The 21,430-nt window shown below is 39.1% G+C and overlaps 1 protein-coding gene across 1 annotated transcript in view; it reads left to right on the forward strand.

Annotated features, from left to right (window-relative positions):
• Positions 1–377: 377 nt before the first annotated feature.
• SYCP2L (synaptonemal complex protein 2 like) overlaps positions 378–21,430 on the forward strand; it is a gene marked incomplete at both ends in the record, with an annotated part of 61,941 nt that continues 40,888 nt past the window's right edge. Inside the window, 11 exons of the mRNA XM_079776417.1 lie at positions 378–464; positions 1,962–2,099; positions 2,413–2,536; positions 6,246–6,406; positions 6,805–6,829; positions 10,871–10,956; positions 11,067–11,152; positions 14,388–14,422; positions 15,290–15,432; positions 16,931–16,983; positions 17,612–17,657. Coding sequence (XP_079632543.1) covers positions 378–464; positions 1,962–2,099; positions 2,413–2,536; positions 6,246–6,406; positions 6,805–6,829; positions 10,871–10,956; positions 11,067–11,152; positions 14,388–14,422; positions 15,290–15,432; positions 16,931–16,983; positions 17,612–17,657 — 984 coding nt within the window. The remainder of the gene's footprint in view (positions 465–1,961; positions 2,100–2,412; positions 2,537–6,245; positions 6,407–6,804; positions 6,830–10,870; positions 10,957–11,066; positions 11,153–14,387; positions 14,423–15,289; positions 15,433–16,930; positions 16,984–17,611; positions 17,658–21,430) is intronic.

Below are 21,430 nucleotides of genomic sequence, written 5' to 3' on the forward strand. Positions count from 1 at the left end.
TGTGTGGTGTGTGTGTGTGTGTGTGTGTGTGGTGTGTGTGTGTGGTGTGTGTGTGTGTGTGTGGGGTGTATGTGTGTGTGTGTGGTGTGTGTGTGTGTGTGTGTGTGTGTGGTGTGTGGTGTGTGGTGTGTGGTGTGTGTGGTGTGTGTAGTCTTCCTAGTTCTCTGTTCCCTGGGCTTTCAGCACAATTGTTCCTCCAGTTGCTCCCACTCAAGACAGAGAAATCACCTTTTGCTGCTTGCTTCTCCTTCCCTAATCTCTGACAACCAATTATCATGGGGTCTTGTGATAAGTCTAAGGTAGTCAGTCATCTTGTGCCAGGCACTATTCTAGATGTAGGTAGACAGTATTGAACAAAGCAAACATAGTGTGTCCTCATGGAGCTTACAGGCTGGCAGAGAGCCCAAGAAACAGGTTACCAGGGTTGCCAGCTAAAGGAAGGCAGGAGGAGGAAAAGGAACAGGGTATGTGATGGAGACTAATTAAGGGCGGAGGAAGGTACTTGGCTTACTTTAGATAAGGTCCTGGAAGGCAGACCTGAAGATGGGATACTGAAGCTGAGATTTGAGGGGTGACAAGGAGCCAGGAGGGTGGAAAGTTGTGGGGAGAAGAGTTCCAGGCCCCCAATAGCCAGTGCAGAGGCCCTGAGGCAAGGCAGAGTTTGACTCATTTGAGGACTCATTGCCAGGGAGGGCAAGCAGAGGAAGCTGACAGAGAACACACCGGGCAGGGCCCTGCAGACCAAGGCCAAGGGTTTGGGTTATTTCCCCGGGGCTGCAGAGAAGCCAGGCAGAGTGTGAAGCAGGTGGAAGGCTGAGGTTCTGAGTCAAAGAACCTGAGTGTGAATCTCAGCTGGGCGATCTCGTGCAAGTTATTAACCTTCCCCAGCCTTCCCCAGCCTTGCTATTATTATCCCCAGATAAAGAAACCTCTCAGAGTGATGGAGAGAATTAAATAGGAACATCTGCAGAACCCTCAACACACTTGGCACAAAAAGGTTCACTATGTGGTAACTTAAAGAAAGTAATGTTTAAATATTTAATTTCAAATGCTGTCCCCCCATTTAAATCTGTACTGAGGATAAGTGCAATTTTGGGCAGTATATGGTAAAATGTCTCCTTATTAAAATAACATTACATGTTATAATTTAGTCTGTAAGATTGGATTGGATTTTTAAAAATAAAAAAATCACCTATCTGTAGCACAGATATTAAGGAAGTGCATTATTCAAGTATATACTTAGAAGTATGTCTTGGCTAATGTTCAGAAAAAATCAGTTTCATCCTGGCAATTTACATTTATCAGCTTTCATTATCTGTCATTATTAGTGTTGAGGTTATTTTCTTCCTTTTATGATCATTCATGTCTCTTGGGTAATATTAGGCTTGAATTTTTTAGTGTTTTAGAATTTCTAACATTAGTGATAATTAACACTCTTCACCCTCAGGTATCTGTAACTCAAGTGCAATTTCTAAGTAAGTGGTTCTCAAACTTTAGCCTAATGATAATCACCTGAACAGCACCCTCAGCGTTCCTGATTCCTAATAAGTCTCAGGTGATGCCCATGCTACTGGTGGTCCAGGAACCACATTTGGAAACTGCAGGCATACCTCATTTTATTGTGCTTTGCTTTATTGCACTTCACAGGTGTTGCATTTTTTACCAACTGAAGGGAAGACCTTCTACCAGCAGAAAGGTTACGACTGGCTTTGTTATGATACTTGCTTCATTGGGGTGGTCTGGAACGGAGCCTGCAATATCTCCGAGACGGGCCTGTACTATGTTAAGCCAACGAACTTGCTCCCTGGCTACATGACTACTGCTCAAGATATAACTCTCTGTCTTATATTTACCTTTTATTATTTCCACACTGAATTATTGTTGAGAATACTAGTTACAAATGTTACTACAGAATTAATGTTTTTTGGGGAAAAGTAATTTGCAAACTATCAACTTTCCAGCTTCAATCACTTATTATTGATGCATTCCATGGTAAAGGATTTCAGAAAATAAAAGAATATTTTCAACAGAGAGGGAGCCACATTCCTCAAAAATATAATCATCTTAAATTATATCATCTTGACAAATCTATAAATAAGGCAAGTAAGTGTTTTGTTTTGTTATCTGACCAGAATACCAGTGTGTAATGATACTTTGTCAGGCTTTCCCTCTAGTTTTATTTAAATGTAATTAACATACAGCACTGTATAATTTTAAGGGATGTGGTATAATGATTTGACTTACATATGGATGTGAAATGATTGCCACAATAAGTGACAATCTGTCATCTCATATAATACAAAATAAGAGAAAATTTAAAAAATATGTTTTTCCTTGTGATGAGAACACTTAGATTCTATCCTCTTAACTTTCACTGGTAAGACTTCTAACTTAGTGTGGTCTCATACCTAGGAACTGGAGAAAAAGGAATTTCAGTATGTTTCACTGTTGCTGAAATGTATTCAGCGGTTCTTCATTGATGGCCTCAAAGAAGATGAGCCTTTGCTAATTCAGCAGGGACTGATCCCAAAGATAAGTGTCCTGTTTTAATTTTGTTTTGGGTAACTGAAAGAACTAGAGTGGATTCAGTTATCTCATTAAGTTTGGTATTTTCTGTTCCTTTAAAATCAAATATGAAAAGAAATTGGTAACAAAGTTTATTGCCCACTGGAGGCCCAATGCATGAAATTTGTGCAAGAGTAGGCCTTCCTTCCCCAGCTGCCGGCACCAGCTTCCCTCGCAGCCCCAGCTTCATCCAGAAGGTCGTCAGGAAGGATGTCTGGTCTAATTAGCATATTACCCTTTTATTATTATAGATATCCAATCAAAACTTGAGTTCAACATATGTTTCCTGATGGAGGTGCTGGCAGGGCACTTTGGGAGCCTACATCCAGGAGTCAGACACCACCCCCTTCTCCCCTTGACAAACCAATGCAGTGATCACATGTTTTTACTATTTTAGTGAATTTGACTCAGGAATATAGGATGAGAGGAGTAGACTATTCCACACTTCTTCCCCACCAAAGGCTCTAGCCTTTTGCACTCGGATGTCGACTGTGACTCGACACGGTTAGCATAGGTAGCAGGAATCGAGAAAAAAGCAAGCGAGTGCAAAGGGCTAGAAGTGTTTTAATAGATGTTAGTAACAAGACTGGACCTAGATAAGTTATCAAATACTTCCCCTTGCCACAGCCCACTTTTCCAACTTTCTAAAAATCCCAGTTAAAGCAGAAAAAAAAAATGGCAAAAACATTTTTTGCTTATTCTAAGTTTATAGAAGTTTATTTTAAATCATACCATCCCAATTATGAAATTCTATTCTGCTTTTTAATTAACTAGAAGGTAACATTATGGGTGCCTTATAATGGCATCTGGAAGCAAAGCAGAGTTCCCTTTTCATGGTGGGATTTTGCAGCCCTGGACAATTTATTTATTGGTGAGGAGATGGCGGGAGATAAAGGTGCAGAAGGGTGATCTGGCTGGTAATAATACCTTTGGTTTACCCCCTGGACTGGACTGCCTGAAATTTGGTAAGATCTGGTTGGGTCAGGGAGATCTGTCTCTGCCTCCCCGTGGCCACCCGTCCAGGGGAGAAAGAGTAAACACCAGGCTTTTCCTAAGCCCTCTGGGGGAATGGGGATGGGGGTGGTGGTGAAGGACTAAGGATTGTTCTTATACAAACTATATGTATTTCATTTTGCATTTATTTATTTTGTTGTTAATCTTTACCTGAGGACATTCTTCCATTGATATTTTAGAGAGAATGAAAGGGAGGGGGTGAGACAGAGAGAGACACATGGATTGGTTGCCTCCTGCAAGAGCCTGCAACCCAGGTACCTGCCCCTGACCAGAACCAAACCCAAGACCCTTCAGTCCATGGGCCTACTGCTCTATCCACTGAGCCAAACCAGCCAGGGCTCATTTTGCATTTAGCCTCACCTACCTCCCTGATACACACTCATGCAGAAACAAGAAGTAGGGAAGAGAAGTTAAAACTTCAAAGGAAATGGAGCAGGACTTTCCCAGGGGTACCTTGGAACCTTAAGCTGGTTGTTGGGGGGATGAGTTGCCATCTGCCCCAACTTGAATTTTCTATTTTGATTTAAGATACCCTCCCAAAGGTTTAAAGTGTCAGAGGAAATCTACACTGGCATTTTGAAATAAAATAGAAATTTCTTATTCCGTTGGAATCCTGATTGGTGATTTTTTTAAAGCATGTGCTGTTGTTCATGTAAGTTTTGCCCAAGAAGAATGGACTGATATTATCAAAGTAGATGGGATATTAGACTCTGTACTTATAAAGCTAGTTGTGTTTGCAGGTCAATAAAAAATGTGCTGGGATGTTACTCTACACAGAATAAGAATTTCCTATGAAAAGGAATGTACTTAGTCCTGTACCCTAAGATCCAGGAGGATTAAGCAACCTGTTCTATACCTTGTATATAATGAGTAGTAGCTATTGCATCTGTAAATAACTATTTCGTCTGGACTTCTGGGAATGACACCGCTGTGGAGGCAGTTAGAGCTACTTGTTAGACTAAGTATGATCATGGCATATAAATAGGTTCAGGAGCGACTTCCTGGTCCTAAGTCTTGACCAAATAATGTGACATTTCCCCTACTTCTCTGTATCTCTACCCAACCAATATATTTTGATGCACTGGGAGGGGGGATAGGATTTGGGGAATAAATAGAACGATGAGAAAAATGTATTTAAAAACATATACTTTTGAGTATGGATATAGGGAGGGAGAAACTATGCCTTAGCAGTGAGTTCTGTATGGAGATGTATTTCTTTCCTCTGACTGCTGGAGAAAAGTGCTTCAGGAGGTGGATGATCTAATCTAATGTAAACATTTGTCTGATTTGAGATAAAAGAAACATTAGTTGGAACACAGTAGTGGCTCTTAACCTGCTGTGCATTAGAAATGCTGGAGCCCTAGCTGGTTTGGCTCAGTGGATGGAGCGTTGGCCTGTGGACTGAAGCGTTCCGGGTTCGATTCCAGTCAAGGACATGTGCCGGGTTGTGGGCTAGATCCCCAGTAGGGGGAGTACAGGAGGCAGACAATCAATGATCCTCTCTCATTATTGATATTTCTCTCTCTCTCTCCCTCTCCCTTCCTCTCTGAAAGCAATAAAAAAAAAAAAAAAAGAAATGCTGGAGAACTTTAGCAGGCACTGCCTGGGTCCCATCACCAGAGGTTCGGGTTTACTGGGTCTGTGATGGGTCCCAGGCCTGCGGGTGTTTCAGAACTCCCGGGGTTCCCCTAATGTGCAGCCGACGGTGAGAGCTGATTGATTTGTTCATGGTCTTCAGCTGGTGTGCTTTGTGTCCTTGGCTCCAAATTAGACAGCTTCCAAGCCCCACTCCTGTAAGAATTGTTCATCATGAGCTCATGCCACCAACTTTGTGTTCAACTGATAACTTCTAGCTATGCGTACAGGGCTTTTCCTTTTTCTTTTTTTGTAAGAGTGAAAATGGCCTTTGCTTAATTGAATAAACATGTTGTAGGAGGGTTTATAGAAGTTTATTTTAAATCATACCATCCCTAGCAATTTAATATGAATATATATATATGCCTGTAGAAAAGAAAAATCTCCAAGTAGCTGGAAAAGAAAGGCAAAAGAAATGTAGCCGGATGTAGGCTTAGTTACTGTACTATTGTACTTCTGGAGCACGTACCAAATTCTGCATCTCTTTGGATAGCTTGTCTTCTACAGCTTCCCAGAGGACAGGGACTCCTCCTGTGCTGGGAGGCTCATTTATCGCGTCACCCTTCCTCGCTAGTCCCTTCATGTGCCTTTCTGGCATTGCTACTGGCCAGGCCAAGTCTAACCATTCTTGCTGGTATCTGAGAACTTATTGCAACTCAGTAGCAGTGTGATATCATCCTGTAGTGTTCTAAATGGAGGCCTCAGAGCCAGGCCCGATGGAACTGATGGATGGGAAAAGGTCTTTCAAATTTTTTGCTCTAGTGAAAGAATTACCTCAGTGATGGTGAACCTGTGACACGCGTGTCAGCACTGACACGCGTAGCCTTTTCTGATGACACGCGGCTGCTGAGGCGGCCGCATGCCGAGGATGAAACATTTGCTGCTCCTGAGGATGAAACATTTGCGAAATAATGTTTTTTCCTCAAAGTGACACACTACCTGAGTTATGCTCAGTTTTTTGGCGAAGTTTGACACACCAAGCTCAAAAGGTTGCCCATCACTGAATTACCTTATGAAATTTTATCGAGTAGGGAGTAGTTATGCAGTCATGGGAGTTCCATCTGTGTTTCTTCTTGTTGTGTACATGGCTACCTGGTTTAAAAGAACAGTAGAATTTCTGACCATGGAAGAAGATCTAGCTTCAGACACATCCCTGACTAATGTCACAGAAGACTTCTTTGACACAGTGCTGGTAAGGATGGGGGTGGATGCTTCACTGAACAGATAACATTGGTAATTTGCAGGAATCTTTGAGTTATTTCTAAAACTCACATTTTTCTAACATGTGTGTTTTACTAAAAATGTTATTATTAGAATATTATGTTAAATAGAAACAAGCATTAATATAGATAATCAATGTTATAAAAAGATGAGGGGTTTAGTTTCATACATACTAGTATATTATTCACCTGATTGAGAGTGATATGCTGATTTTAATAAAGTGAAGATCAAATAGGATTTCTTTAAATTTTTTCTACTGAATTTAAAGTCAATTCTGCCTGTTAGAGAAATATCAGCATTAATGTATTAACATTATAGTTTATAATGTTTTTTTTTTAATACAATTTTTACTTTTTCTTGTTTTATTAGATTATTTCCAGGAGGAGTAGTAAAGGTAAGTGAATTATTTACCATTAATTGCCTATTTACTTTTTATTAATAGAATATTCTGTTATAGGGAGAATATTTATTGAAATGATATATAAAAGCAAAGTGGGTTTAACTGTTATATTTGCATTTATTGACCATCATATGTGATGTTGTTGTTGTAAAGTATGTCTCAGCCTGAGGTCCACCTTAATTTAGCTGCTCCTATCCCATTGGCAACCTGCTCTATTCAGATTCAGAGAGCCACTTTTGTCACGAGAAACCAGCAAAGTTTAGCTCTTACTGATTTGACTTAGAGCTAATTCAGATGCCTTCTCTGTCTTTAAGAGTGTAAAAGGCAAATTTTTAGAATATTTTGTAAGTTATACTGATAATTCTGTTTCATTTACTCAAGTTAAAGGTAATTGGATATCTTGAATTTTGATACTATGGATTCAAACACACTTAAAATATTTGAACATTTCAGAAATTGAGGCCATCTTAAAATGGATATATCCTCTTTCTATTGTCTAACTTCTTATTTTTCTTTTGAAAAGCTGTTATTAAATTGAGATTGTATTCTACAATGGATGGTATTTCATAAGAGAGGAAATTCAATGCTAGAAGATTAGATATATGGTATTTACTTCATTTAAAAAAAAAAGTCCCCCCTATTTTAAGTCAGTGGATCCAAATACTTTCAAGCCAATTTTTAATGAACTACATAAGTGATAGTTACTGTCTCTAAAATTGATTAATGAAATACACAATGGTAAAACTACTTTGAATTTTCTAACATTTAAAAATAAATTTGTCTTTTATTACAGCAGTGGATATCACTGCATATTTGAAAAAAAAATATGAGAGAGATCTAGTTAGTACACTGCTCTAGATGTACTAACTGTTTTAATCAGCCCCAGCTGCCATCACAAAATACCATAGGCTTAGTGGCTTACACAACAGAAGTTTATTTTCTCACAGTTCTGGAAGCTGGAAGTTTGAGAGCAGAGTGCCAGGATGTTGGGTTCTGGTTAGAACTCTATTCCTGGCTTGTAGATGGCTACCTGCTTGCTGTGTCCTCACATGGCATAGAGCAAGTCAACTCTCTGGTGTCTCGTCTTATAAAGGCACTAATCTCATCATGAGGACCCCACCCTCATGACTGCATCTAATTCTAATTACCTTTTTTAAAAATATATATATTTTTTATTGATTTCAGAGAGGAAGGGAGAGAGAGATAGAAACATCAAGGATGAGAATCATTGATTGGCTGCCTCCTGTTGGGGATTGAGCCCACGACCCCAGGCATGCGCCCTTGACCGGAATCGAACCTGGGACCCTTTGGTCTGCAGGCCAACGCTCTACCCACTGAGCCAAACCAGCTAGGGCTAATTACCTTTTTTAAGGAGCCCATTTCAAATGCCATCACATTCAGGTTAGGGCTTCAACCTATTAATTTTGGGGGGAAACATGTAAATCCATGGCAATGACAGTTTGTGCTTGGAGCCCATTCTGGCCACATGTGAAAATCTGCAAGTGTCAGATTTTCACATGTGACCTCTGACAGTCATTTTGCCATGGGTATTGTCCAGGCTGTACAGAATTGGGAACTAATCTCTTTCTTTGAAGTACAAAGATGTTTTCATTGACATTCCCACATCCTCCTACCATTGATAGAATTATTCCTTCCTTTTTGTTCCAAGATTTATGTCATCTTACTGGATTGTTCTATTTTATAATTCCTTTGTTTTGTGCTTTACTATATGGGTTATATTTTCTTTCACAATTTGCTTCTCTCTAGTGATTTGAATGGCTTATGTTTGAGTTTTATTGTACTGGTAGTTACTCTTAATCTAATTATCAACATCAAAATTATAGCACCATATTGTTTCTTTCTACTATATAGCAAGGAATTCAACATGTTTTTATTCCTCCTCCATCTTTTACCCAGACTTATTTAGTTTAATCTCGGTTTTAGTCTTGGATAATGGATATATCTTTGTAAACAGTATTTGCTCTTTGCCTTGTGCTGCAGTCCTATTTACAATAATTATTTAGGGTCACTACCAACCTGTTTATACTGTGATGTCCTCATTGTTCTGTGTTATCTCCATCTGCTATAATATATTTGGAAGAGTGTTATTGGTGTGTGTGGGTTGGACATAGTCAGAGCTTCTTATTGTTTAAGAATGCCTTTGTGGCTTTTATACATTCTTGCTTTGCAGATTCTCATTGTCTTCTAATATTATGTGTTGAGAGCATTGCACACACAACAAGTTTGTTTTAGGTGGTTCTTGATGAGTTATATTGAATCAAATCTTACTTGTCCCTTTTGGGACATTTTATTCTTTGATAACTTTATCAATTAGAGCAGTGTTTCTCAACTCTGACATTATTGGCATTTGGGGCCAGATAATTCCCACTTCCCCAGTTGTAACAAGCTAAAAAAAATCTCCAAAAATTGCTAAGTGCCCCCCTGGGTGAGGGTGGTGCTAAAAATCATCTCTAGTTGAAAACCACTGAGTAAACGTGTTTTTTGGTATATGTCACAATATCTAGTTTAAGTAGGCTTGGATGATAAAGATGAATTACAGGCACAGGAGCTAAAAAGTCCAGAGACAGGAGTCTCAGGAGAAGTTTAGTTGTGGCTATGTGCCATTCACTGCAGTTCTTTCAATTCTGCCTTCCTCAGAGTCTCGAGTTTGCTTTCAAGTGGGTCTCCCTTGATGGTTTTTAGATGGTGGCCAGTAACCAGCACTTTGTGCTTCTAGGTTCATGTCCAGGGAAAGAAACTTCCTCTTTCTTCAACCATCAAAAGAAAACCCTAGCTTTGCTCTAACGCATGCCCTCCTTAATGAACCAATCACTATGAAAAGATGAATGGGATGTCCCAGCATAGCTTAAGCCAATCAGGATCCACCCCTGAAGCAAGTCTACCCGTCCCATAGAAAGACTGCTACATAACAGAGGAAGGGAAAGGATGATGGGAAGGCACCAAAAAGTCCATTACAGTTACCCCTTCTATTCTAGTCTCTTTGTAAGATTATCTGTTATTCATCCATGACATCTTATTTGTCTTCATATGCATCATTTTTTGTCATTTCCTCCCCATGTATTTTGAAAGCAGTTCTTAAGTTTTTCTTGGAAGCCATCGCTTTAACTCATTCTGCTCATTGCTTCCAGTGGAGACTTGAATTCTGCTATCACATCTTTGCTTCCTGTGTGTGGGTGTGATCTGCCTCTGCTTTAAAAAAAATTTTTTTTTATTGACTTTTTACAGAGAGGAAGGGAGAGGGAGAGAGAGTCAGAAACATCAATGAGAAAGAAACATCAATCAGCTGCCTCCTGCACACCTCCTACTGGAGATGTGCCCACAACCAAGGTACATGCCCTTGATCGGGATCGAACCTGGGACCCTTAGGTCCGCAGGCTCTATCCACTGAGCCAAACCAGTTAGGGCTGCCTCTGCTTTTCTCTCTCTCTCTCCCTCTCTTTCTCTCTCTCTCTCTCTCTCCCCACCCCCTTTGTAGTACACTTTGTATTACAGAGAACTATTTTCCCTAGGTTTTCTTATCAACTGGCTGCCTGCTAGGTTTAGCCAAAGGAAAGAAATTAGAAGCAGGAAGGAGCAGAGAAGGCATTTCTCCCCTCCCTTCTGCAGAGGTGCCACCTCCAGGAGTGTCTGCAGAGTCTCTGTGGCTCTGGCCCATTCATGTTACTAGAGCTTTTGCTAGGTGACCTTGACTCCTGGGATCTGGTAATGCCTCTTCCTCTAGGTGACTTTGGGGGAGGGTGCAGTTGGGAGGGGGCTAGTTATTATGTTAATGATGTTAATTTCTGGGCCACCTCATTGTTTCCAATTTGACTTTTTAGTTTTTTTCATTGTTTTTGTAATTAATTTCCTGTATTAAGTTCCCTCAGATTGAAATATCTAGAATAACTTCAATTTTCATATTACATGTTTCTTTCTCATTTACTTCTGTGTTCTCTATGTTCATCTTAGACTGTTGCCTTTTCTTGCCTTATTCTTTCCAGCATCCATTTGATTGTTTTAAAATTATATTTTCAGGAAAAATTCAGATGTTGGATTCCTTCATGTTTACCTTAGGATTTCTGGTGACAGAAAATACAGTAAATCATTTGATTCAACAAGAGGTAAGTTGCAAATAACAAAACAGATAACAAAGTAGAAACCTGGGAGAAGCTTGTGCATTGGTTCCTGTTTTGTTTCTTCCCTATGGATGCTTTTCTCCAACTCTGAACAGGCTTTGATGACTTTGAACAGCATTTTGCAGGCTGTACCTTGGGAAGAGAGAAAACTCCCCTCATCAGAAGACCGGTGTCGTCTCATGTAAGTGACCTTGTACTCAACTATGTGATGATGTCAGGCAAAATCTCTCTTTGTTCTCCTCAGGCCTGATCACTTCATTCCTTCCTTCAGCAAATGCTTTGCACTTATAACGAGTCTGGCACTATGGTAAGCAGTGAAGAACGACTGAGGAAAAAAGCTAGCGTTTGTTAAGCTTTTCTTCTTTTAGTAGTATGGGTTGTGTGTGTGCGTGTGTGTTGTTGTTTTATTTTTATTACCTCAGGTGTTTTAAAAATATATTTTTATTGATTTCAGAGAAGAAGGGAGAGGGAAAGAGAGATAGAAACATTAATGGTGAGAGAGGATTATTGATCAGCTGCCTTCTGCACACCCCCCACTGGGGATCAAGCCCACAACCCAGGCATGTGCCCTTGACAGGAATCCAACCCGATACCCGTCAGTTCCCAGGCTGACGCTCTATTCACTGAGCCAAACCAGCTAGGGATGTTTTGTTTGTATTTGTTTGTTTTTAGAAGTATGGATTTTTTTTTATAGTATGTTTTGTTTTTGTGTTTGTTTGTTTTTAGTAGTATGGGTTTATAATTTTCCCCCCATCAAGTTTGTGAGGTAAAATGCTTTCTCGGGCTATAGATAATTTTTTCACTGTCACTGTAAACTAAATTGCTAGTTACTCATGGGACACTGTTGAATACAGATCCTGCTGATAAACTGCTTGGCTTCAGATCCTGATTTTGCCATTTATGCTCATTGCATTATCTAGAGCACAGTCTTAACCTCACTGTACATCGGTTTGCTTGCCTATAAAATGGAGCCAACATTAATACCTGATTGATAGTTAAGTACTGATTGAATCAGGCAATCCATTGAAAGTGATGAGCACATTACCTAGTAGAGAGAAAATATCCAAAGGTTACCAACTATTAACATACCAATAGGGCATGGAATTTATATTGCATTTTGGTGCCTCACTCACAATTACGTAGTTTGGGGACATTAAAATTTGGAGTGAAGGTTCTAAGGTGTGACCATGGAAAGAGCAAAACCAGCCCCTGTTTTGAAACTGAACTTAAACCTATGACTGTGAGCTAACCACTAACTAGCATTGCTGATGTCAGAGTGGCACGCAGTTCTTCATGTGACAAGCAGCCATGACTGCGTGAGGAAGGGCGACCAGGTTTACTATAGTGCAGGCCTGGGAGAGGTGACTGGTCAGCATGAGCTCATTGCTATCATGTTTGTCCATTTAGCTAGTCTTTGCAGGATGCAGTTTTTCCACTAAGGTTTTCCTAAAAAATGTTTATTGAATACATTAGGGAAATCATTCTTCTTTTTAAAAAATCCTCACCCAAGGATATGTTCTAATTGATTTTTTAGAGAGACCCCTATCCAGTTTGGCTCAATGGATAGAACGTCAGCCTGGAGACTGAAGGGTCCCGGGTTGAATGCCCGGGTTGTGGGCTCGATCCCCAGTAGGGGCGGGGGGCGTGCAGGAGGCAGCCAATCAATGATTCTCTCTCATCATTGATGTTTCTATCTCTCTATTCCTCTCTAAAATCAATAAAAAAATATATTTAGAGAGAGAGGAAGGGGGAGAAAGAGAGAGAGAAACTTTGACGCAAGACAGAAACATTGATGGTTGCCTCCCTTAAGCGTGCTGATCGAGGATGGAACCTGAAACCTTCAGGTGCAGGGAACAGTCCTCCAACCAACTGAGCCACCTGACTAGGACACAATCATTATTCTTCGTGGTGTATTTAGACTTCGATAATCACCAAGTTATATATGAAAGTCTGGCTACTCCAACCTTTTTTCAAGTGTGTTAAAAAAAAATCAAACTGCCTGTTAGACCCCTGAGTGTAATCCAAAAGAAGACAATGATACTTTTAGCTCTGTTCTGAACAGACTTAAATGCACAAATTACCAACATCATCTTAAAACAAACAAACAAAAAATGTAAGCATCTACAAAGTTTAAGGTAAAAGCAGTTTTGTAAACAGTAACTGCAGATGACGATGTTATTGTAAAATCACAGTTTATTAATGTCCTTCAAACTGATCAGGAGGTTCTGGGTTTGGAGCTGACTGAAAATTTCTCCTAAGCTTTCAGTCTAATCCGATGATCCTACCTTATTGTTTGTGTGTTCCAGAAAGTTTGGAATATTCTAGATTTTAAGTAAAATATGCAAGTATAAAATTAAGCAGAACTCTCAGTGGTGCTGTTTTAAGGCTTCTTTTTAATAGTAACAAATCAATCATTTATTATGAGAAACCAAAGTACTCCAAGATTTCTTAACTAATCTGTTCTTTAAAATGAGAGTTATTTTAAACATTAAAAAGTCTACATCACCCTTGTTAACATTTAATTAAAATTATTAAATACAGATGCTCCTCTACTTTGGATGGGGTTATGTCCCAATAAGCATATCATAAGTTGGAAATATTATTAGTTGAAAATGAATTGACTATACTTAACCTACTGAACATCATAGCTTAGCCTAGCCTACCTTAGATGTGCTTAGAACACTATGGTAGTCTAAAGTTGGGAACAATTATCTAACACAAAGCCTATTTTATAATAAAATGTTGACTATATTATGTAATTTTTTATTTCAATTCAGCATCAGCATTTTCTCAATGTCAAAAATAGATTTATAATAAATGTTGACTATATTATGTAAACCATATTATGCATATGGTTTTTGCACCATTGTGGGTCGAAAATATATAAGTCAAACCATTATAAGTTGGGGGCACTCTGTGTACAACATGGGAGTCTGTGTTAGTTACATAACTTAATCCCATTATACCTGTAATATAATCAGTTTTAAAAATAAGTTAAAAAACTCACTGGGAAGACTCACAGTACCTGTTGTTAATATTTTTTCCAGATATTAAACTATGTTAAAAAAGGGCACACATCCTCACAAGGTTGGTGAGATGATTATAAAATCCAGAATCTTAACATTTGATGAATCCTCAGAGATCAGAAGGAGAAACAGAACTGCAGCGGGTGTGTGTGTGTGTGTGTGTGTGTGTGTGTGTGTGTGTTAAAAAATGTACATTTAACTCATTAATATACAAACTTGAGAAAAATTGCCATAAAAATTTATTTTGACTTTGAGAAAATGCTGATGCTGAATTGAAATAAATAATTTCAAAAATATAAATCTTGGTTTTAAATTCTAATGTCAATAGAGTGAAGTTTTGTCTACTTAGGTTTATTTCTGTAAAATGCAGTTTTTCTAAATGTTTTTCAGGAAAGAATTTGCAAGAACAATCTTGACTGTGGGTGGTAAGAAATGTTTAGAATTTTAAATATAAGAATATAAAATATTGGACATTGTTGGTTTTTTTTTAAGCATCTTGAAACTATGGGGAATAAATTATGGCCAAATTGAAAATAATAATTAGGATTTTGTTTTTCATTTACTATGAGAAATTTCAGCATGCTAAAAACCATAAAGAATAATTAAAGAATGCTCATTTACTCACCAACCAACTTTATCAAATATTATCATTTTTGCCACATTTGTTTCAAATATTTAAAAACTAAATCTGTGTCCATGTGGATGTTCCCAATCCCCTCTTCATTGGTGGAGGTAATCCTTGACTTGGATTTGTTTTTCATTCCTAAGTATATTGTTTTACTTTTTCACTATGTATTCAAAAGCAACATACATTATTATTTTGCGATTTTAAAAGCATTTTCTAAATCTTATCCTGATGTACATATACAGCTGCAACTTTCTTTTTATCCTTAGAATTATTTGAGATTTAAACATGTTGAAATATGTAGTTTTTATTAATCTGCTGTGAAATTCCACAATCAGTCTTGAAATTTAATCTTTGTAGTAGAAGTATTTTTAAAGGCTATTTGATGAATGGCTTCTGATGAATGTTTAATATATGTAATATAAAATGCAAAGATATTTATTTAAAATTGTTATATGCTGACCAATTATTTAGATTTTTCTCCTACTATTTCTTAAATATTGAATTTATATGATTGTAATTACTCCAGGATACATCTTGCTGCTTATAAGACAATGCTAGGCTTCTAAGATGGAATTTCTTAGAGCAAGTGCTAATCTTTGGAACTCATTTATTCTTTTGCTTTGAGCCCAGAATTACCCATGTCTGCCATGTTTTTAATCTCTAGATTATGGTCAGCAGGTTGCTCTTTCTGAAGCATTGTGTAGACTGACAACTAAAAAATCAAGGGATGACCTTGTCCATCAGTGGTTTGAGGATGACATCATTGCTGAAGCTTTCAAAAAAATTAAGGATCAAGAATTTGAAACGGTGCGATTCCTGGCCCTCAAAATTCTGTTTAATCTATATATTTGTTGTTGTTAATTCTCACCTGAAGATATTTTATCCATTGATTTTTAGAGAGAGTGGAAGAGAGGGAGAGAGAGAGAGAGAAATGTGAGAGAGACAAATTGATTAGTTGCCTCCCTCCCTCATGTGCCCTGACTGGGAGGCGGAGAGCTAATGGCAACCCAGGTATGTGCCCTTGACCTGGAATCGGTTCTTGGGCTGGCACTCTAACCACTGACCACACTGGCCAGTGCAGAAAAGGTAAAATTCTTTATAGCTGTATTCATGTTGAACAAAAGCTTTTTGGTAAATGGCTATGCAATTAGGATTTTGTTAAATCCAAACCTTTAAATATATAATTAAATATATTATACTTGACTTTGAGCCTATTGCCAGATCTGCAATAGTCAGGATTCAGTTTGATCTATATAGAAACACCATGAGCCCTGGGAGTCCCATCTCCCTGATTTATATGTACTAGTATTTTGATACTTGCATTTTGTCAAGTTGATTTAGGAGAAACCTGAGTGGCTTTATCTGTAAAATAAAAATGAAACTGACCTCAATATTTAGTGAATTAAATGAGAGAAAATGCAAGTGCTAAGCATGTTGTGGACACTCAGATATTAGTTTCTTTTCTCCCGTGTCATTCCCTCATCTGCATGGAAATTAGATGAAAATAGGACAAAAGTAATTATCTTGGTTTTCAAGTCATACCCCCCCACTCCAGAGCCATCAACTTCTTAATTGAACTGTTTTTATATGAAGACTTATATTAGTGTTGTCTATTTTGTGCTGAATATAGACAGAGGGTAAGGACTGAAGGCAACAGCCAGTCATTGCTTTGACGTAAGGAACAAAAATGCCTGGATCAGAGTCTCTTTGGCTTTTGAATTTTGGAGGCAACACATTTACCTTCCTAATAGCTGTTGGATAGGAGAACTCTAAAAATATTCTTTATTCTTAGAACATATACTGGGAGAGAAAACTCAGAAATTGCAGGAAAGAGTATTCTGGATAAGGAAAATTGGCAGGTGATAATATACCCAGGTAAACCCAAAGTCAGTAAGTTTTATGGGTTTGTGGTTGGCTTATGCTGGGCAGATGTTAGGGAAATGGATGCCCAGCGGGTTAGTCAAATATTGTAATTCAGCTCATCAGTAAGATGTATTTCTATTGCTACTCTTTTCACCAGGAGAGGAGAGTATGTAATCTCGCATGTAACTTTTGGAGACCTACACATTCCTCAGCTGAAAATCTCCTGGCTGGAAGACTCCTAGAACATATGTCTGGAGCCTCCTCTTTGTGACACAAAGTATTATTTTAGTTAGCACATAATAATGAATTCTTGTGAAGCCTTGTCATATTACTAGATCCTGGAAATTTAGAGGCAAACACTGGCCCTTACATGCTGGTGAGGGTAATACTATTTAAGACATCTTGGTGTTCTATTAAAAAACTTGCATTATTTACTTTGAAGGACAGTAGGCTGTTTCTCAATTACCTAAACAACAGACTTGGTGACCAAAGAAGGTAAGATGTTTCTCTGAGCATTATTTTATTGGCTAGTTGTATTCGAAAATGTCTAATTTCAAAAAAAAATCTAGGATTTATTTTATTTGATTATTTTATTTTAGGAAAGAATATAGGACACATAATTTATTGAGTACTACTGAGTTATTGAGTAGAAACCTCAGAAGATTAGACTTATTCTCCCTATTGATTCATTTGTGTTTTGAAAAACAATCTCTATCAGTCTTTTAGCATATTTATGATTTGGAGTATTTTTAACATTATGTCCTCTGGGAAGATTTTATGAAGAGTGATCCCCTACAGACTTGAGGCCACTAGGGATAGGTGTATTATGGACAGTAAAGTACTTGATAAGATATTTGCTAAATTCACTTCTTTCATTGGGGATTTTGCCAAGTGACTGAGCAGAGATATAGTATTGGTAAACCTGGCTTGTAGGCTAACAGATGGAGACTTGAAATCTAGCCACAATGGATCTCCACTGGCATGTTTAAGGTCCTTTTCAATACTTTGTACCAAGAGACTTGATGTCATCTCCTAGTTATAAATGCTTGTTTGTAGAACATCTGTAGGTGGTGCATGGGTTCCATCCATATTATTACTTTTTTAATTATGAAGTGTTTTACAGGGTCTATACATTTCCATGTATTGCCGCTTTTGCTGATTGGCATGAGGTATGTTTGTATTTCTTGCGGGCTGTGAGGGTGGTGTGTAATGAAACCCATGGTTAGGTTTACTTAGTCACACTGCTCTTACTTCTCAGAAGGGCTCTTTAAAAAGGAAGCTTACTTCTTGTAGAGAGGTCTCAACTCTGAAGCTTATTGCCCCTTTTCCCTGTCTTCTCTCATACTCTGACTAGGGTGCATTACCGGTAAGTTTAAGTGCCCTGCTGTTATTATTAGATTAAGACATTTTAGGGTGTATATGTGTTCATGAGCTCAATTACAGGAACCTAGCCTCATTTTACTCTGTTAGCAGTTAACATTATTCATGTCTGGATAAAAGAGAAAAGAGCAACTATTTTGCTTCTTTCCACACAGTTGATGCTTCCTACTCTATCTCCAGCAAATTGGGGACACTTTCCTTTTTTCCTAAATAATTCTACTTTGTACTTTATAGTCCAAAATTGAGCAGCTTCTTTTTACTCCTTCCTTTGATTTCCAAGGTCCTTCATATGCAGGTGTCCCACCCTGCAACATCTCAATTTTGGCATAAAATCTTTAAAGATATCTGAACCTTGACTCTATTGGGGGTTTCCTGGACCAAGTCTTCAGAATGTCCTAATTAACCATTTCTTTGTTTTGGGTTCAGAACCCCCTTCTTGGCCTCTGTGAACTGCATCTGTAACACATGACTACACTACAAATTTCTCTCTGGAACTGGTTTTGGTAGCCTGACTTCTGTATCTAAATTCTATTTTTCCTTCTAATTGTGTGGGGAGTCTAATCTCTGTTTGGTTCTTCTTTCTTGGACTTCAGACTTTCCATCAGCTACAATCAGGGCTCTTACACTGGCTTCCAGTAATATACATTGTGGGTTAAAACCTTTATTTAACGCTATAGCTATCAGAAAGTAGGTATTTGTGATGAAAAGGTATCCAAGATATACTGTTTATTGGAAAACCAGGTGGTAGAATAGTAAGTCTAGTGTGTGCTTCATTGTTGTGGAATAAAAACTATATTTCCTGGTATATGTCTACAACACGTCTGGGAGAAAACAAAGGCATAATGGTGCCTATGTGAAGGTACCTCTGGGAAGCCGGGGGCAGCAGAGAAGGAGATACTTGCTGTTTCTATATAAACACCATACTGTTTGACTCTTTTTTTTTTTTCTTTTGTGTTGTTTCCTTTTGGTCTTCATAGCTTTTCTTTTTTTTTTTTAAATCTTTATTATTGATATTATTACAGATGTTCATCTCCCCCCCCCCCCCCATAGCTTTCCTCCACCCGGTTCCCACCCCAAACCAGGCTATCGCCACCCTATTGTCTATGTCCATATTTAATGCATACATGCATATAAGAACTTTGTCTAATCTCTTCCTGCACCCCTCACACCTTCTCCCCTCTGAGAATCATCAGTCTGTTCCATTTCCATGCCCCTGATTCTATTCCATTCACCACTTTATTCTGTTCACCAGATTTTTTATTCATTTGATTTTTAGATTCAGTTGTTGATGGATATGTATTTGTTGCCACTTTGTTGTTCATATTTTTTTTTAAATCTTTTTCTTCTTCTTCCTATTCTTAAAGAATACCCTTCAGCATTTCATATAATACTGGTTTGGTGGTAATGAACTCCTTTAGTTTTTTTTTGTTTTTTTTTTGTCTGTGAAGCTCTTTATCTGACCTTCAATTCTACATGATAGCTTTGCTGGGTAGAGTAATCTTGGTTGTAGGTTCTTGCTATTCATTACTTTGAATATTTCTTGCCACTCCCTTCTGGCCTGCATAGTTTCTGTTGATAAATCAGCTGACAATCATATGGGCACTCCCTTGTAGGTAACTAACTGTTTTTCTCTTGCTGCTTTTAATATTCTCTCTTTGTCTTTTGCCCTTGGCATTTTAATTATGATGTGTCTTGGTGTGGTCCTCTTTGGATTCCTTTTGTTTTGGGGTTCTCTGTGCTTCCTGGACTTATAAGTCTATTTCTTTCACCAGGTAGGGGAAGTTTTCTGATACTATTTCTTCAAATAGGTTTTCAGTATCTTGCTCTCTCTCTTCTTCTGGCACCCCCATAATTTGGATGTTGGTATGCTTGAAGTTGTCCCAGAGGCTCCTTACACTATCTTCATATCTTTTGATTCTTTTTTCTTTTTGCTCTTCGGGTTGGGTGTTTTTTGCTCCCCTGTATTTCAAATCATTGATTTGATTCTCAGGATCCTCTAATCTACAGTTGAATCCCTATATATTATTCTTTATTTCAGTCAGTGTATGCTTAATTTCTGACTGGTCCTTTTCCATTTTTTTGGCATTCTCATTAAGATCCTTGAAAGTCTCACTAAGTTCCTCGGAGGTTTCTAGAAGATTCTTGAGTAACCGTATAACCATGGTTTTGAACTCTATATCCAGTAGTTTGCTTTCTTCTATTTCTTTTATTTGTGACATGTTTCTTCGCCTCCGCATTTTGGCTGCTTCCCTGTGTTTGTTTCTATGTATTGGGTAGCTGCTAAGTCTCCTTGAGTTAATAGAGTGGCCTTGTGTGGTAGGTGTCCTATAGGGCCCAGTGGCTCAGCCTCCCCAATCACCTGAGGTGGACACTCCTGGTTCACTCCTTTGTGGGCTGTGTGCACAGTCTTGTTGTAGTTGAGCCTTGATTGCTGTTGGTGACACTGGGAGGAACTGACCTCCAGGCCAATTGGCTGTGGGGACCAGCTGCAACTTCAGTGGGAGAGTTGCTGTGCAGGAGACACCCTTATGGAGCAGGACTTGCTTCAGTGGTGCTTTGGTGCTCACTGAGTCTGCCCCTTGAGTGTGTCTCTTATGGATGTGAAGAGTTGTAATCTGGTGTGGTCTCACACTGACCACTGGTACATTGGCTCTTGAGTCTCCAGGGAGGTGCAAAGTCAGCCACTGCCTGAGGCCATCCAGCAGGAGCTATAGAGAGATCTGCAGATTCCTCCTCTTTGTATCAGGTTTGGAAGTGCCCAGATGAGGCCCAGCTGTGAAGCAAGGCAGGCTGGTTGCTGGTGCTGGGGCTTGGGCCTTTTATTGAAAGCTTTGGAGCTCCCTGACTCAGCTGCAGCTTGTTTGACAGAGTTTTAGCCTCAGAAAGGACAGACCATTCATATGCAAAAGCTGCTGCACACAGCTTGGGTGGGGTTGTAAATTGGGTGGGTGGGGTCTCGGAATCACCAGGTCAGAGCAAACAGAAATGGCTGCCAGTCAGCCCTGCACAGGGGAGGTCCCAGCATGGGAACAATGACCACAGCGAGCACCTCTGTCTGGAAGAAAGCCACCCCCAAGTTCCTGCAGACAGTCCAGTTTCTCCCCGTATGTGCACTGGAGCTCAGGGAGTGGGAGCTTGTAAATTCAGTTTGTGGTGCCGGCCTGGGTCTCTAGCAGCCTGTGTGTCACTCAGCCCCAATCTACACTGGTTTTTACAGTTTGTAGGTCTTATTGCCCGTAGGGACTTCTTTCCCCAGCTTTGGGACCCTGGCTGGGGGTCTGGTGTGGGGTGGGGACCCCTCGCTCCTCCATGCAGCCTCTGCAGAGGCGATCTCCCTCCTGATTAAAAAAGCAGCACACGTGGGTGCCAGACCAGCCCGTTCTGCGCCTCCACACCTCCTACAAGTCTCCGTGTGCTTTCTTCTCTCATTGTAGTACTTCCACTCAGCCAGCTTTCCTGTGGTTCTGGGTGATAGTTGTAATTTTGTTCTGTATTTTAGTTGTAATTTTGACGTGGTTGTGGAAGGCAGCAAGTACAGGCGGTTACCTATGCCACCATCTTG

The sequence above is a fragment of the Cnephaeus nilssonii genome, assembly GCF_951640355.1.
Source record: "Cnephaeus nilssonii genome assembly, chromosome: 7".
Lineage (NCBI taxonomy): Eukaryota > Metazoa > Chordata > Mammalia > Chiroptera > Vespertilionidae > Cnephaeus > Cnephaeus nilssonii.